The 16218-nt window shown below is 39.1% G+C and overlaps 1 protein-coding gene across 11 annotated transcripts in view; it reads right to left on the reverse strand.

Annotated features, from left to right (window-relative positions):
- LOC102917890 (cation channel sperm-associated auxiliary subunit beta-like) overlaps positions 1-16218 on the reverse strand; it is a 189370-nt gene that overhangs the window by 23270 nt on the left and 149882 nt on the right. For all 11 annotated transcript variants that reach the window (XM_076551253.1, XM_076551255.1, XM_076551254.1 and 8 more), the window contains 4 exons: positions 9181-9516; positions 4457-4596; positions 2429-2626; positions 1088-1198 (listed from right to left, as the gene is read on the reverse strand). In XM_076551253.1, the coding sequence (XP_076407368.1) occupies positions 1088-1198; positions 2429-2626; positions 4457-4596; positions 9181-9516 (785 nt within the window). The remainder of the gene's footprint in view (positions 1-1087; positions 1199-2428; positions 2627-4456; positions 4597-9180; positions 9517-16218) is intronic.

Consider the following 16218-nt stretch of genomic DNA (forward strand, 5'->3'; position numbering starts at 1 on the left):
AAAGGGTGACCTTTCCTTTTGGACACCATTCCTTTTACAAGGATGAAAGACCTGAGATGGTCCTAATTCCTCCTTTCATTTAAAAACAGAAGGGTATTCCTCTACCTATGTCCTTTGAAATCTACATGTGAGCCGAGAAGTCAAGAACATCCATATGAGCTTCTTGGCTGCTGTCTTAGTTGGTGTTTTATTGTTGTGAGGAGACTCCATGACCACAACAACTCTTATTAAGAAAAACATTTCATTGAGGTGGCTGGCTTACAGTTTAGAGGTTCAGTCCATCATCATCATGAAGGCAAACATGGCAGCGTGCAGGCAGATATGGTGCTGGAGCTGATGGTGCTATATCTTACAGGGGACAGGAAGTCGACTGACTGTCACACTGAGTGAAGCTTGAGAAAAAGACTTCAAATCCCACCCCCATAATGACACACTTCCAACAGAAGGTGTGGCCCACATTAAAAGTTTGCCCTCCATCCTTAATGTCTAGATTAAAGGTGTGTATCACCCAGCCTCCTCCAACAAGACCACACTTCCTCCATCAAGGAAACTTCTCCTAATAGGGCCACTCCCTATGAGCTTATGGGGGCCAATTACATTCAAAAAGTAACATAGCTGGAAAGTAGTGTGAGAGCAGCTGAAAGGGTCAAAGCTGGAGTAGCTGAAAAAGAGACAGCAGTAGTCCTGGAGTAATAAAAATGGCTGCACTTTCTCATTAAATTCCCATAACTGTGCCCATGTACACTCTAAATAAAGGGTATCTCTTTTAAAATTGAAAGTAAACAATATATATATATATATATATAATTATATATATATATATATACATATTACATATATATGTTAATAAGTATGTATCAGGCGTGTATCTGTGTGTGTATGTGTGAGGCGCATATGTCATGAAGTGGGTAGAGTTTAGAGCAAACTAGCAGGAATCATTTTTTTCCTTCTACGGCTTCCTGGGGGTCAGACTGAGGTTCAGGCTTGATGTCAAGTGCCTTTACCAGCTAACCCATGAAGTCAGCACAGTGATTTCTTAAATATAAAACAAACACTGCATTAGTTCATTTAGAGACATATTATTTACCTTTGACTTGTGAAATAGACTTCTTGGTCTGGGTTTGCTAGGGTCTGCATGATAAATATTATCTGTGAGTGGAATAGAAATTCCCATATTGGATGGAGGTCTGTAGTTTATCTGCAAGTGTTTAAGCAAAGAAAGAGGGCTATGTGTTATTATTCATCAAGGCACAAATATTTTGTTTTTCTAGACAACTGTTCCATGCAAATATTTCACATTCAGCTCCACACATCACAGTAAACTTCTCCTCTTCATTATCTGTACCCCTAAGTTTCTGTACCTTCAAAAAACCTTACCCTGTGATGATGTAATCCTGACCTGTAATGAGGTGAAATGACTTTCACTACTTAAAACAGCTGTCATAAAGTTAATGCAGGTGTGTCCAAGCATTTTAGAGAAGAGGCTCTGTGACACAGTTATAACACACCTTCAATTTTTTTTTCTGTCACAAACTAAAACTAATTTTTAGTTTTAAAATGGTCAAAAGAATCCCCATATAAAACAAAATACAACAAAAATGGCTGATCAGATATCTCAGCTGTTAATGTCTGCTACTCAAGTGTGATGGCCTGAGTTTGGATCCTAGTACCCAGGTAAAAAAACCAATTGTGGCAGTATGAACTGGTAACCCCAATACTGGGGACAGAGACAGGCCTATCCTGGGAGCTTGTTGGCCAGTTTAGGGAAAATGGGAAATCTCTAGGCTCAGTGAGAGACCTTGCCTCAGAAATAAGGCAGAGAAACAATTGAGGAAGACATTCTGATGTTAACTGCTGGCCTCCACACCACATGGGCAAACATACCTACATACACACTTGCACATGTGCATATTAGCCACTCTCATACACACAAAAATAAAATTATTTGTTAGACTCACAAGTCTAACAAAACAAAAGCAAAAATTACTATATTAAAATAATATTGTCTACAGCAGAACTGAAAGTTCAAGTTCAACATTTTGTAACTTTATCTGAAGAAAAAACAACAACAAAAAACCCAAACAAACCTAAACCCAAAGAGAAATAGAACCAATCAGATGCATTAGTTCGAGACACGTCATTGTAAGTCAAAACAGCTGCACGTATCACAAAAGCCCATGATTATACCATCATCGTATGATGATACTAATAGTGATGAGAGGAGTTAGTAAGAAACACCGTTAGTTCAGAAGGTTTTCTCAGTTTACAAATGGATCCTCACCATCATGTTCTCAAAATGACCCAGTTTGAAAATGATGGCAGTGCTAGAGCACCTCAGAGCAGAAATGCTAACACAGACTGTCCATGGGAGTACACAGGAGAAACACATCACTTGTTCTCTTAAAGGTGCTACAACTAGATTTCTTACCGGCAGAGTTTTGATCATATTGAAACCTCGACTGTCCTTGTGAACTCCACTAATCCAGTCTTCACGTGGTATTTGTCTGCCAGGAATGTGGTGTAGAGTCTTGAGGTAGCTGCAACTGCTCTTCATGATGGGCAATAATGTAGTTACAGAGCATGAAGTGGAGGCTTCCCACATAATCATTGATAGTGAAGTGGAACCCTGGAAACATCAAGGAATGAAGGTTAGAATTCTAGGAACACCTCAATACATTGTTTGTAATGATCCAGAGAATCATCTATGGTAGTTGTGTTTTTGGTTTTGATTGAATGAGTTTATTAAGCATAGAGCAAGCCAGCCAAAGGAAGAGAATAAATATCAACAAGTAGTAGATGCAAAACAACATTAAATGAGCTATTTAAAACCCTTGACACAGACTGACTGAGGTAGTCTCGTGCTTTGTGGTTAGTTTTTTCTACATTTTTTGTGCGTGCGTGCGTGTGTGTGTGTGTGTGTGTGTGTGTGTGTGTGTGTGTGTGTGTGTTGTACAGATCAGAGGACAACTTGCACGAGTTGATTTTTTTCTCCTGCCTCCACCTTCTAAGTCCTGGGACTATAAGTATGCAATAATGTACCTCGTATATGTAACCCCAGGATTCATGCATGCCAGACAAGCACTTTACCAACTGAGCCACATCCCCAACAACGAGTGTTTTTATCTTGAAGTTTGTTAATTTTGTTTTTTAATATCCAGGGTTGGTATTGCCACCTCTGTTAACCTAATTAACAAAATTTTTCTTAGGTATGCTCATAGGCCAATGTGATTTAGACAAGTTCATTGAGACACCTTTCCCAGGTGATTGTAGATTATGCCAAGTTGGTAGTTAAAGCTGACCATTAGAACACTAGCAGCACGTAGGTGGAGGGAAATAAACTGACATATAAGTAGCACAACCAAACTAAATCAGATATAGGAATATAATAAAACATATTAAAGCCAAGTACTATGCTATCAATAACCATATAAAATAAAATGGCCAAAAATGTGGTAATATATTGTGTCCCCCAATAAATTGTGCACCCTAATAAAGCTTATCTGAGGATCAGAGGAATAAGCCAGCTACTATATTAAAAATAGAAGTCAGGCAATAGCAGCACACACCTTTAATCCTAGCATTTGGGAGGCAGAGATCCATCTAGATCCCTGTGAGTTCAAAGTCACATTGGGGAACAAAACGAGGCATGGTGACACACACCTTTAATCACAGCACTAACCATAGAGGTCTGGAGGTCTTTACAGCCAGACAGGAAGTGATGTAGCTAGGCAGAGAGAAGAAGTGAGATGCAGAACAGAAAGGCATATAGGCATGGGTATACAGGAAGTAGCTCTCTTTGGCCGAGGATCTCTAAGTGGTAGGCATATGGCTGGCTTCTTTCTGCTTTTCTGATCTCTCAGTTTTTACCCCAATATCTCGCTCCAGAGGTTTTTATTATTATTAATAAGACTGTTTAGCAATTTGTCTTACACAAAAATTATGTGGTTTGAGGTTCAAAACATTTAAGATAAATATGGAATAAGGAAGGTGTAGGGAACAGGAAAAAGAAAGAAAAAAAGAAAATGAAAATGAACTGGAGGAGCAGAAAAGTACAAGAGAGAAAATTTGATTAACAATGAAGAGAAAACAAAAGAAAAAATTAGAAAAAAGTTTAAAAATGTAAAAATATACAAGCTTTTCATTTTTTATTTTTCTAAGATTCTCTTACTATATAGCCTTGGTTGGTCTGGAACACACTATATAGACCAGGCTGGCCTCAATTCTCAGATATCTCTGCCTGCTCCTGCCCACAGAGTGCTGAAATTAAAGGTGTACAGCACACTTGATAAGAACCCATATGGTTAACCTTTATCAAAACCTCCATTCTACCTTATAAAATATCACACATGTGAAGTGTACTTACTTACCCTTAATGGAAAGTTTAAGTTTGACTTTCATAGTTACTAAGTTTATATTTTCTATATCTAATAGATTGTTTTGAAATAAAAAAACTTACTTTTTGGAAAAATTTGCTAGCTATGTGAACCTTCAAATGGTAACTATCAGTGACATCATAATAGCCTTCCGTCTTAACTTCCAGTAAGGCTGGGTTTCCAACAACCACAATGACTGGTGGGACTTGAAGTAGTTTCATACCTATGGAAACAGTGCCAACAGCTAACATTACATAATGAAAATCGTAGAAACAACTCAATAATGATTGGCAACTTAATAGTTCTTAGAAAAGTTTACCTTCACAGATATTTCCCTCAGAACATGGATTTCCCTTCCACTCCTCACTTCTCATCCAGGTTCTCAAATGGATAGCAAGGTCACTTGGGTACTACTGGTTATGTTTGGTACCAGGCAGGTATTTGTACATTACATACAACTATGGAGCTGAGGAAGCTGATGCCCTTTAAATGACTATTGATATCCCTGCAAAGTTTTTGTGTGTGCTGGGAACTGAACTCAGTTCTATAAAAAGCCATGTGAGCCGTCTCTCTAGTGCTCCTTCAGAGACTTGTAGGTGATACTTACTGGTTTGGGAAAATCTCCTCCAGAGAAACCTAGGAATCAGAAAACATCCCAGTCTCTCTGACTCACTCATTTTAGGCAACCTAGGGTAAACTTTGCTCACTGTAATACTACATTTTCTGCCCTGTGGAATTCCTAGCTCCTCTTTTGAACAACTCATGACCTTGAACTTGACCTGAGCATACTCAAGGATGTTTCCATCTAACAACACACCTATGAAAGTATGGATACATTTTCTCAGTAAAGGAAAAGAAAGGTACAGCTTTTTGCCTTTTTTCCCTGGGAGAAATTGCTTTGGAAATTATTCCCAGTGTATTCTTTCTTGCTGGAAGAAGAAAGCCTTTCCTTCACTCTGTTATCTCCTGGCATTGTTTACTGGATTTGTACCCACACAGAGGCAAAGCCTAGGCAGTTAGTGACAGCCAGGGGATAGAAGACAAAGAAACTCTGGGCCCCTTACCTCTTAATAGATAAGTGGCACCTATAGAAATTAAGATATTATGAATTTTGGATGTCATACATTAGTGTCTTCACATTTGTCTTTATGTGGATAAGACCTCTGCTATGTGAGCTCTAACAGTTGTGCATGCCACTTTGTAGGGCCTCAAAACTTTGCTAAAAGCATTAAGTCTTTACATGAACTTGCAGACATCTGAAGAGTGACTCAAATGGGATAAAAAGTTTGACGTCTCTGACTTGATGTCGGATAACGGACACCTAGAAACTGCTTTTGTTAAAAAGCATCAACTTTCACTAGGGTTCACCAGGAAACCAAAAAGACAAAAGCCTGGCATTCCCATCTTCATTTCAGATCTGTCCTTTACTTTGGGCCAGACCGTTTCGGCTATTTAATCACACTATGTAAAGATGTGTCACTGTGTTACCTTGCCTGCCTAAGGCACCTGACTGTTTTAATAAAGATCTGAATGTCCAATAGCCAGGCAGGAGAGGATAGGCAGGACTTCCAGGGAGAGAGAGAAACTCTGGGACAGAATCTGAGGTGCATAACATTCGCTAGCCAGACACTGAGGGATTTGGACATAAGTACAGAGGTAATAAGCCACATGACAGAATGTAGATTAATATAAATCAGTTAAATTAAGTTATAGGAGCTATCTGGGAACAAGCCTAAGCTAAAACCAAGCTTTCATAATTAATAAAACATTTCCAAGTTGTTATTTGGAAGTTGGCAGTCCAAAGAAAGTCCAACATCACCAGACTCCTGTTTAACTTTATATGTACATATTAATTATTCAAAGAGTGTACATAAACAAATTAGGAATATTATAAGAAATAAAATATGTTCTATTTTCAATACACAGATGTCCTATGGCTTCAGAGAAACATCAGGTGCTGGATCTCCCATCCCAAAGGCTGACATCTGCTTGTCTGCCTTTTGGTGAACTACTTTCAAGGTTTATCTCCAGTGGGAAAATACAGGGTTAGGGTAAAGGCACTTGCCCTTTACAATACAGATGACCTGAGTTCCATTCTAGGGAACCATAGTGTAGATGGAGAGTCCTTACTCCTGAAAGTTGTTCCCTGATGTCCACACATGCACTATAGACCATGTGTGGAATGATATACCCTCACAAACACAAACAAAATGCAGCTTAATAAAATAAAAAAAAATCCAGACAGTGTACTATGTGACTAAGTGCATGTATCAAAGGAGGCCAGGGGTGGGGCCATGACTAAAGCAGATTCTGGGGCAGTTACATCACAATAGACAACTTCACAAAAACTGACTTTGCCCGAGTTTCACTGCATCTCCAGGGCCTCTTATTATGAGGCAGGGGGCCTGAAACCCCACAGCACCTAATCTGTCTCAGGCCCTTTCAAAGATGAAGTAAGAGAAACTGAAACATTTTTCCTTGAGCCTTTCCATGTGCTGTCCAGAACTCCATTCCCAATCATTGTCCTAAACCTGACATTACTGGGAATAACAGGAGCTGTGCACACAAGCAGGAGCAATCATCTCACAGGAACTGGTTTGTCTCTTCTGGCTTTGGCAGCAGTAGGAACTCTGAAGGAACATGTAGGCCCAGAACTGAGGATGAGCAACAAGACCACACCTTGATTGAAATTGTTAGATTATTTCTACTGCTCCAACTCATCCTCTATAAAAACCTGAAACATGTCAGTACTCAAAGACAGACCTAGGCTTCTTTATCTAATTTCGTCTCAATGTGCCACACTGACTGCACATCTCTCTTCTGCTTTCTCCAGTACTCATCTCTTGAGTCATATTTAGACTTCTAGCCCTTCCTTAGCAAACTAGTATAAGGGCAAAATCCATTATGATGTTCTAGAGAAGACACAGACTCTTCCTTACCAAGCCTGTCCAGCCTGCAGCCTCACTGACTCTGCCCATAAAAACATCCTTTGGCCCTGTCTTAGCTCTTCCTTGTTGCTATGATAGAAACTCTGACAAGAGCAGCATACAAAAACAAGAGTTTATTTCAGCCCACAGCTCAAGGTACAGTCCATCCTGGTAGAGAAGTCAAGTTGAAGCAGCTGGGCATTTCATCCACAGCCAAGAAGCAGAGAACAGTACACTAATGCACACCAGTACTCAGCTTGCTTGCTCCACTTCCCACAGTCCAGGTGAATGGGCCCACCTACAATTAAGATGGGTCTTTCCACATCAATTAAAGTAATCAAGATATCCCTCACATGCATGCATAGGCCTTTTTTCCCAGGTGAGTCTTATTTGTCAAGTTGACAACAGAAACCATCACAAGCTTTGAGCCTGGGATGACAGCTTTAAGGAACTAGCTCTTCCTTCTTCAGGGTACATAATAAACCTGATTCTTACCTACCAACACTTGTCTCAACAAATCCTATTACCACAGAGAAACTTTAGCCCTGACAGTTTTGGTTTTGCATACTTTAAATTCTTAAAAGTTCTTATATTGTTATTTTTTACTAATTCATTATTATTGTGTGTATATGATGTGTGTGTGTGTGTGTGTGTGTGTGTGTGTGTGTGTGTGTGTGTGTGTGTGTGTGTTCTTGGATGCCATGGTGGGCATGAGCAGGACAGAGGACCACTTTTGGGAGTCAATTCTCTCTTTCCATTGTGAGATCCAGAGACCAAACTTGGGTTGTCTGAGTTGCATGGCAAGTGTTCATATCCACTGAGCCATCTCATTAACCCTCAGATTTTTCATTATTATTGTATTTTTATTTATTTATTTACGTATTTAGTAATATGTGTGTGAGTAAGTGTCATGCATATTAATGTGGATCTGTGCATGAGATGGTGCTCTTTGGAAGGTTGGAGGACCACCTGTGGGACTTGGTTCTTACTTCTCTCCCTTTACTATGTTGATTGTGGTTCTCAGGTAACAGTCTTGGTGGAAAGTGCCCTAATTTGCTGAGACATCTTGCCAGTCTAGCTTCACATGTTTTTATAATAAATATGCTGAAATATAAGATATAGTATAGTATTTTATGTAAAATCCATTTTGGCTTGAATTCAATACCTGAAATAGGGGCTAGAGAGATGACTCAGTGGTTAAGGGCACTTGATGTTCTTGTAGAGGAACTTGGTTTGATTTCTAGCACTCACATGGTATCTCACACATGTGTCACTGAGTTCCAGGGGATTTGATACCCTCTTCTAGCCTCCATGCACAGACACATGGGGCAGTTATTGCAGGCAATACACTCATAGACACAAAATAAAAAATAACTAAGATAAATATTGCCACACCAAAGAAATTAAAAGGGTTTCATTTAGAAGGACAACAAAAAAATATGCTACAATATGATATAAGCTTTGACTGTTAATTTACCTTTATTTCCTCATTGATAAAATGAATATTATCTAGACTTTTAGGGTGACTGCAAACATTAAAAATATCTATAAGGGCTAGAGAGATGGCTCAGAAGTTAAGAACACTGACTGCTCTTCCAAAGGTCCTGAGTTCAATTCTCAGCACCCACATGGTGGCTCACAATCATCTGTAATGAGATCTGGCACCCTCTTCTGTGCACATAATAAATAAATCTTTTTTTAAAAATCTATAAAACATTTAATACAGAGCCTAGAATGCAGTCATTAACCATAATTAGAACATAATTCTGTTACTAGTGGAATCCTAGCAATCACAGAAGCCAAACTGAATATCAAAGAATTATGTTTTGTACTTAAAAAAATATAACTCCTTTTTACTTTTTCTATAAAAGAGAACTTACCTCTTGTATTAGGGATCAACTTAAGTTCATAATTCTCTTTGTTTCCCACATCAAGATACTTCACAACATTGAGGGATAAAATATTATGATCATCTTGTTGAACCCAATAATTACATGGTTTTAAACTTATGGTCCAATTCCGTCCTTTAGTTGAGCCAAAGTTATATAAGAACCAAGACCTTACTGGGAATAGCAAAGTTGATTTTATTTGATTAGGCATAGTAGCCAGGGATAAAACATTCTTTAGATCTCTAAATTCTGTGATCAGGAAGCTGCTGTAGCCAGGTCTCACCACAGTCTTTTCTACATCTTCAACTGTAAATTTTGCATAGGAAGCTGGAGATAAAGCAGAAGATTTGGTATAAAAGAAAACAGTTAATGTTGACTCAGCAAATGTGACCATAATTAACAAATGTTTTATCTGAGTTTTAAAAATATGACATGGCGCCGGGCGGTGGTGGTGCACGCCTTTAGTCCCAGCACTCAGGAGGCAGAGCCAGGTGGATCTTTGTGAGTTCAAGGCCAGCCTGGTCTACAGAGTAAGATCCAGGAAAAGGCGCAAAGCTACACAAAGAAACCCTGTCTCAACCCCCTCCCCCCCCCCAAAAAAAATGACATGGCTTGAGAACACATTTTCCAAACTTGTTACAATTAAAACACATCATTTTATAGAAAGTTCATTAAGACTATGTGGTACACAAAGCTATACTTTAATGTTTACCATTTTTCTATAAAAATTCTCAGCAGAAAGCCTGGAGAGATGGGTTAGTAGTCAAAGGCTTTTGCTATTCTTCATAGGACCCAGGTCTGGTTCCCAAAACCCACATGGTGGTTACAACCATTTGTCACTCCAGTCCTGGGGACTCAGCTGTGTCCTCTGACTTCCACAAGTACTGTGTGCATAGTACACATACCTATGTGCAAGCAAAATTCATACACATTAGCTGAAAGATACAAATCTAAAACAAGTTTATAGCAGGGGAAAAAAACAGAAGAATCTTCCTTCTCTCTCTCTGCCTTCATTCTTTACCTGTCTTTTCCTTCCTTTCTTTTGTTCTTTGTCAATAATTTCCTGTGTTTCAACCATGAATATTTAGACTTCTAATTTAAATGGAAAAATTAGATTTATTGTGTGTATTATTGTTTTGGTTGCATGTATGTAAGTATACCATGTACATGCCTGGTGTTAGCAGAGGCAGAAGAGGATGTCGGGTCCTCTGGGACTGGAGTTACAGATGGCTATGAGCCACCATGTGGGTGCTGCAAAACAAACCTGGGTCCTCTGTAAGAAACACAAATGTTTTTAACTGCTGAGCTAACTTCCCAGCCCTAGATTTCAAATTAAAATCATAGCATCAATCATGTACCATCAAGAAAAAAGAAGAAGACAGGAATCTGATTCTGATGCTGAACTTGGCTATATAGTAAGAAAAATATGGGAGAGAGGGAGAGTTTGAAAGATTGATATTTAATACAATTCCAATTAAAATCCTAAAAAGTAATTTTTATCAATATTCAAAATTTAGTTATAAATGTTACATGGACAGACAAAAGATGAGAATGGTTAATATAATAATATACTATAACTATAACATTACCGTAATTTTATAAGTTTATAAAACAAATTTATAGAATTGTTACTATCATTTTCAAACTTACCATATAGCTGCAGTCATTCAGAGTATGTGTTTTGGGGGAAAGACTGGACATTAAGGAAATTGAACAGAAAAATCTAGAAATAAACTCACAGAAATACTGATACTACTCGTCAGAAAAAAGCAAAGAAAATTGAAGAGATTAAGTACAGTCTTCTTAATACATGGCAGGAAGACTAGGATATGCAGAAGCAAAGGAATGATGTAGACAAAGAACTTACAACTTCATAAAATTTATAATTCTCGATGTAAATGCCACAGTTAGATCTTTTCAAAGATAAATCTAGACAGTTTTTAGTTTGGCAATAAGGTTACAGATAGACAGCTAACAACAGGTCTATAAGCAAGATACTTAATTTCATTGGAATTAAGTTTCTGTTTCATGACATTGTTAACTGAATTAATAGACAAATACACTGGGACAAATTTTGTAATACACATGTCTGATAATAGACTCATATCTCAAACATACAAAGAATCCTTTGAAATATTTAAAAATTATTTTTATTTACTTGTGCATCTGTGTGCCTCTGCATGTGTATGAACATACATGTGTGTCTAGGTTTCCAGAGAGGATAGAAGAGGTCATTAGATCCCTTGGTGCGTGAGTTACAGACAGTAGTGAGACAACTGACATGGATACTGAGATCTGAACTTTGGTCCTCACCAATAGACAGGTCATCCAGACAAAAACTAAAAAGAGAAATGCTGGAGATGAATATCATAAATCAAATGAACCTAACAGACATATACAGAGTATTTCACCCCCACACAAAGAATATAATTTCTTCTCAGCAGCTCATGAAACTTTCTCCACAATTGACCACATCCTTAGATACAAAGAAAGTCTCAACAGATATAAGAAAAGTGAAGTAATACCATGCATCCTATCTGACTGCCATGAATTACAGTTGGATATCAACAACAACAGGAAGTATACAAACTCATGGACACCAACTCACAACTGAGTGAAAAATAGGTCAAGACAGATATTAAGAAAGAAATAATGAAAATGAAAACACAACATAGCCAAACCTATGGGACACAATGAAGGCAGTTGTAAGAGGCAAGTTCACAGCACTAAGTGCCTACATTAAAATTTGGAGAGACCTCATATTAGTAACTGAATGGCACAGCTGAAAGCTCTAGAACAACAAGAACAATTAACACCCCCAAAGGAACAGACAGCAAGAAATAACCAACCTCAGGACTGAAATCAAAACAAACAACAATAAAAACAATACAAAAAAAATCCTGAAATGAAGAGTTGGTTCTTAGAGAAAATAGATTGAAAAATCATTAGCCAAATTAACTAGAAGATGGAGAAAGAAGATGTAAATATATAGAATATATTGTTATGGAGAGACAAAGGGAAACTAAAATAGGATTAAATAGGGATACGGATTAAAGAGAAGGGTAAAAGAGGTAATACACGGAAGGAATAATTAACATCAAAGGTCATTTAAAAATCATATGGAAACCTACTACTGTGCCTAAACTATATTCATATATAAAAGGAATCTAAATGGAGTCACCAAATAATAAGGAGGACAATGTTCCAACTAGACATCTTATGCCACCATGTAAAACCTTCAGTGCCAGGAATGGGTTACATCTTGTTGAATTGTTGCCTAAAGGGCCCCATGAAAAGCCACAAGCATCACAGGCTATCACCAAGGACATTGGATACTCTCCACAAAGTGTTGGTAAGGCCCTTTGATGAAGACAACATTTAATATATCTCATTAAACACAGAGAAAACAAGCTGGTACCTAACTAGAAGCTTCATACCTAGTGATTAGTGTTCATGGTACTAGAAGGTACTCTGCGTGCATGCTACCAGAGGAGATAGTTAATTATTAACCCTGCTACAAATCCTGTGATTTACAACAGTGATCTGTCTGCAAGACATACTGGCACAACACTGCCACAAACATTATGGAAGTAATTAACCACTTTTTGAATGGATTTAAGGCCCACTCTATGAGACAGAAGTCACACCTGACACTGATAAAGTGGTGAAGAACTTGAGACTATATATGCTGTGGCCTAAGGGGAAAATCAAATACTATTATTCTGCTAAAGGAACATAGCAATAAAATGACTTTCAGTGATATTCGTCTATATACACGTGTTAGTGCCTCACTACTATAGACACTTCCTGTAGTAGATATGAACACACACACACACACACACACACACACACACACACACACACACACACACACAGAGCCTGTTCAGGCAGGGTAGGTCTCATGCCCAGGAAGAGTCAGCAAACACAAAAACAAACTCAATGGCATTTTTGTAGATTTTTTTTGTCTTATTTTGTTTTGTTTGGGCATTTTGTCTTATTGTTCCTTTGTATATTTTGGTTTCTATTTTTGTGGGGGAGTATTGTCTGTTGTTTGTTTTTAGGGGGAACATAAAGTTGGAAGAATAGAGTGCTAGGGAGTATCTGGGAAGAATTGGGGGGAGAGGAAACTTGATCAAAATATATTTTATAATTTTTTTCAATAACAAAGGAAAACAATACAGGCTCTTGCTATGTAGCTGAGGCTCACCCCAAATTAATGATTTTCCTGTCTCAGAATCCCAAGTGCTAGGGTTCAGAAGTGAACCACCTGGTGGCCTTCAGATTTACCACAGTCCTTCTTCCTCTCTTTTTACCCCTCTCTTTGTGTGCTGGAGATTGAACCCAGAGCCTTGTGCATGCTTGGCCTGACAAGGTGCAGGTTTGACAATTGGAGAAGAAATAGGAACCTAAGGTTTGACATGATCTCCCACCCAATGACTTGCCTTTGGCTGGCTTCTCTGCCTTCCTGTGTGGCCTATCTATGTCTCCTGCCTAGTCACAAAGACAAAGTGATCCTGTTAAATTCAAATCAGACCAGTCATTTTCTAGCAATACCTTCCTTTACAGTTACTCAGAGCGAAAACTAAATCCTTCACTAAATTAAAAAGGTTTTAATTTGCCGGGTGGTGGTGTCTCTTGCCTTTAATCTCAGCACTTGGGAGACAGAGGCAGGCAGATCTCTGTGAGTTTGAGGCCAGCCTGTTCTACAGAGCCAGTTCCAGGACAGGATCCAAAGGCATTCAAAGAAACTCTGTCTTTAAAGACTTTTAAAAAAGATTTTAATTATGTGTAGTTATTATGCGTTTGTGTATGTGGGTATAGGTGCCCTCAGAGAGCAGAGGCATTGAATCCCCTGGAGTTGGAGTTCCAAGTTGTTCTGAGTGCCTGAGGTTGGTGATGGGAACTGAACTTGGGTTTTCCACAAAAGCAATATATACTTTTAATCATTGAGCTACCTATCTAGCCCCAAACCCTATTAACTTTGGTTGTGTATCTATCAGATAATACTTAGAAACAGAAACATCCTTTATGACAGAGATTCAAATTCTCTCTTTTTTGTTTTTCACTTTTGGTTTTTGAAACAGGGTTTCTCTGTGTAGCCCTGTTTGTCTTAGAACTCACTCTATAGACCAGATTGGCCTTGAATTCACAGTGATATGCCTGCCTCTGCCTCCAGAGTGCTAGGATTAAGGGTGTGCATCACCACCGCTCTGTTAAAATTCATTTTTATTAAGTAGGGCAAAATAGTCATATTCTATGAAAAAAATTGACACAAAGTCTCTCTATACCACCTTACCTAGCTTGGAACTTGATATCTATATCAGATTGGCATGAAACTCACAAAGATCTTCCAGCCTCTGCCTCCTAAGTGCTTAGATTAAAGGTGTTGCATCATCATCCCTGGCCACTTTTTAAAAAAGTTTTTTACATCTAGTATCCTCCTATGAGTGAGTACATACCATATTTGTGTTTCTGAGTCTGGGTTACCTCACTCAGGATGATTTTTTTCTAGATCCATCCATTTGCCTGCAAACCTCATGATGTCATTGTTTTTCTCTGCTGAGTAGTATTCCATTGGGTATATGTGCCACATTTTATTTATCCATTCTTCAGTTGAAGGGCATCTAGGTTGTTTCCAGGTTTTGGCTATTACAAACAATGATGATATGAACATAGTTGAGCAAGTGCTCTTGTGGTATGATTCAGCATTCCTTGGGTTTATGCCCAAGAGTGGTATAGCTGGATCTTGGAGGAGATTGATTCCCAATTTTCTAAGAAAGTGCCATATTGATTTCCTAAGTGGTTGTACAAGCTTGTATTCCCACCAGCAGTGGAGGAGAGTTCCCCTAGTTCCACATCCTCTCCAGCATAAGTTGTCTTCAGTGTTTTTGATCTTAGCCATTCTGACAGGCATAAGGTTGTTTTGATTTGCATTTCCCTGATGATTAGGGATGTTGAGCAATTCCTTAAATGTCTTTCAGCCATTTGAGTTTCCTCTGTTTAGTTCTATAGGCAATTCTGTTTAGTTCTATAGCCCATTTCTTAATTGGACTGTTGGTCGTTTTGATGTCTAATTTCTTGAGTTCCTTATATATTCTGGATATCAGTCCTCTGTCAGACATGGGGTTGGTGAAGACCTTTTCCCATTCTGTAGGGAACAAGGATGACTGGACTGCTATTCACATCACCAGGGAGTCTGCCTGGAAAACAGGACCCCAAGAAAGACATGGGGATCGCCCAATGACGAAGAAATGGCTGAGATCTACATGAACAACCTGGACATGAGTGGGGGTAATAAAGGCCAGGGGTCGAGGGAAAGAGAGCTATGGGGAGCAGGAGATCCCAGCTAGATCAAGAACAGAGATGGAGAACAAGGAATAGGAGACCATGGTAAATGAAAACCACATGAGAAAAGAAAGAAACAAAGTGCTAAAGAGGCCCACAGAAATCCACAGATACCCCAACAATAGACTGCTGGCAATGGTCGAGAGACAGCCCAACTGACCTACTCTGGTGATGGGATGGCCATACACCCTAATAGTCGTGCCAGAAATTCCACCCAATAACTGAGGAATCTGGATGCAGAGATCCATGGCTAGGTCCCAGGTGGAGCTCCGGGAGTCTAATTAGCAAGAAAGAAGAGGGTTTACATGAGCAAGAATTGTTGAAACCAAGGTTGGATAAAGCACAGGGACAAATAGCCAAACGAATGGAAACACATGAACTATGAACCAACGGCTGAGGGGCCCCCAAGTGGATCAGGCCCTCTGAATGGGTGAGACAGTTGATTGGCTTGATCTGTTTGGGAGGCATCCAGGCAGTGGGACCGGGTCCTGTGCTCATTGCATGAGTTGGCTGTTTGAAACCTGGGGCTTATGCAGGGACGCTTGGCTCAGTCTGGGAGGAGGGGACTGGACCTGCCTCAACTGAGTTTACCAGGTTGATCTCAGTCCTTGGGGGAGGCTTTGCCTTGGGGGAGGTGGGAATGGGGGGGTAACCTGGGGGGAAGGGGAGGGGTGCAGGAGGGGG

The sequence above is a fragment of the Peromyscus maniculatus genome, chromosome 14 (genome assembly GCF_049852395.1).
Source record: "Peromyscus maniculatus bairdii isolate BWxNUB_F1_BW_parent chromosome 14, HU_Pman_BW_mat_3.1, whole genome shotgun sequence".
NCBI classification, from domain to species: domain Eukaryota; kingdom Metazoa; phylum Chordata; class Mammalia; order Rodentia; family Cricetidae; genus Peromyscus; species Peromyscus maniculatus.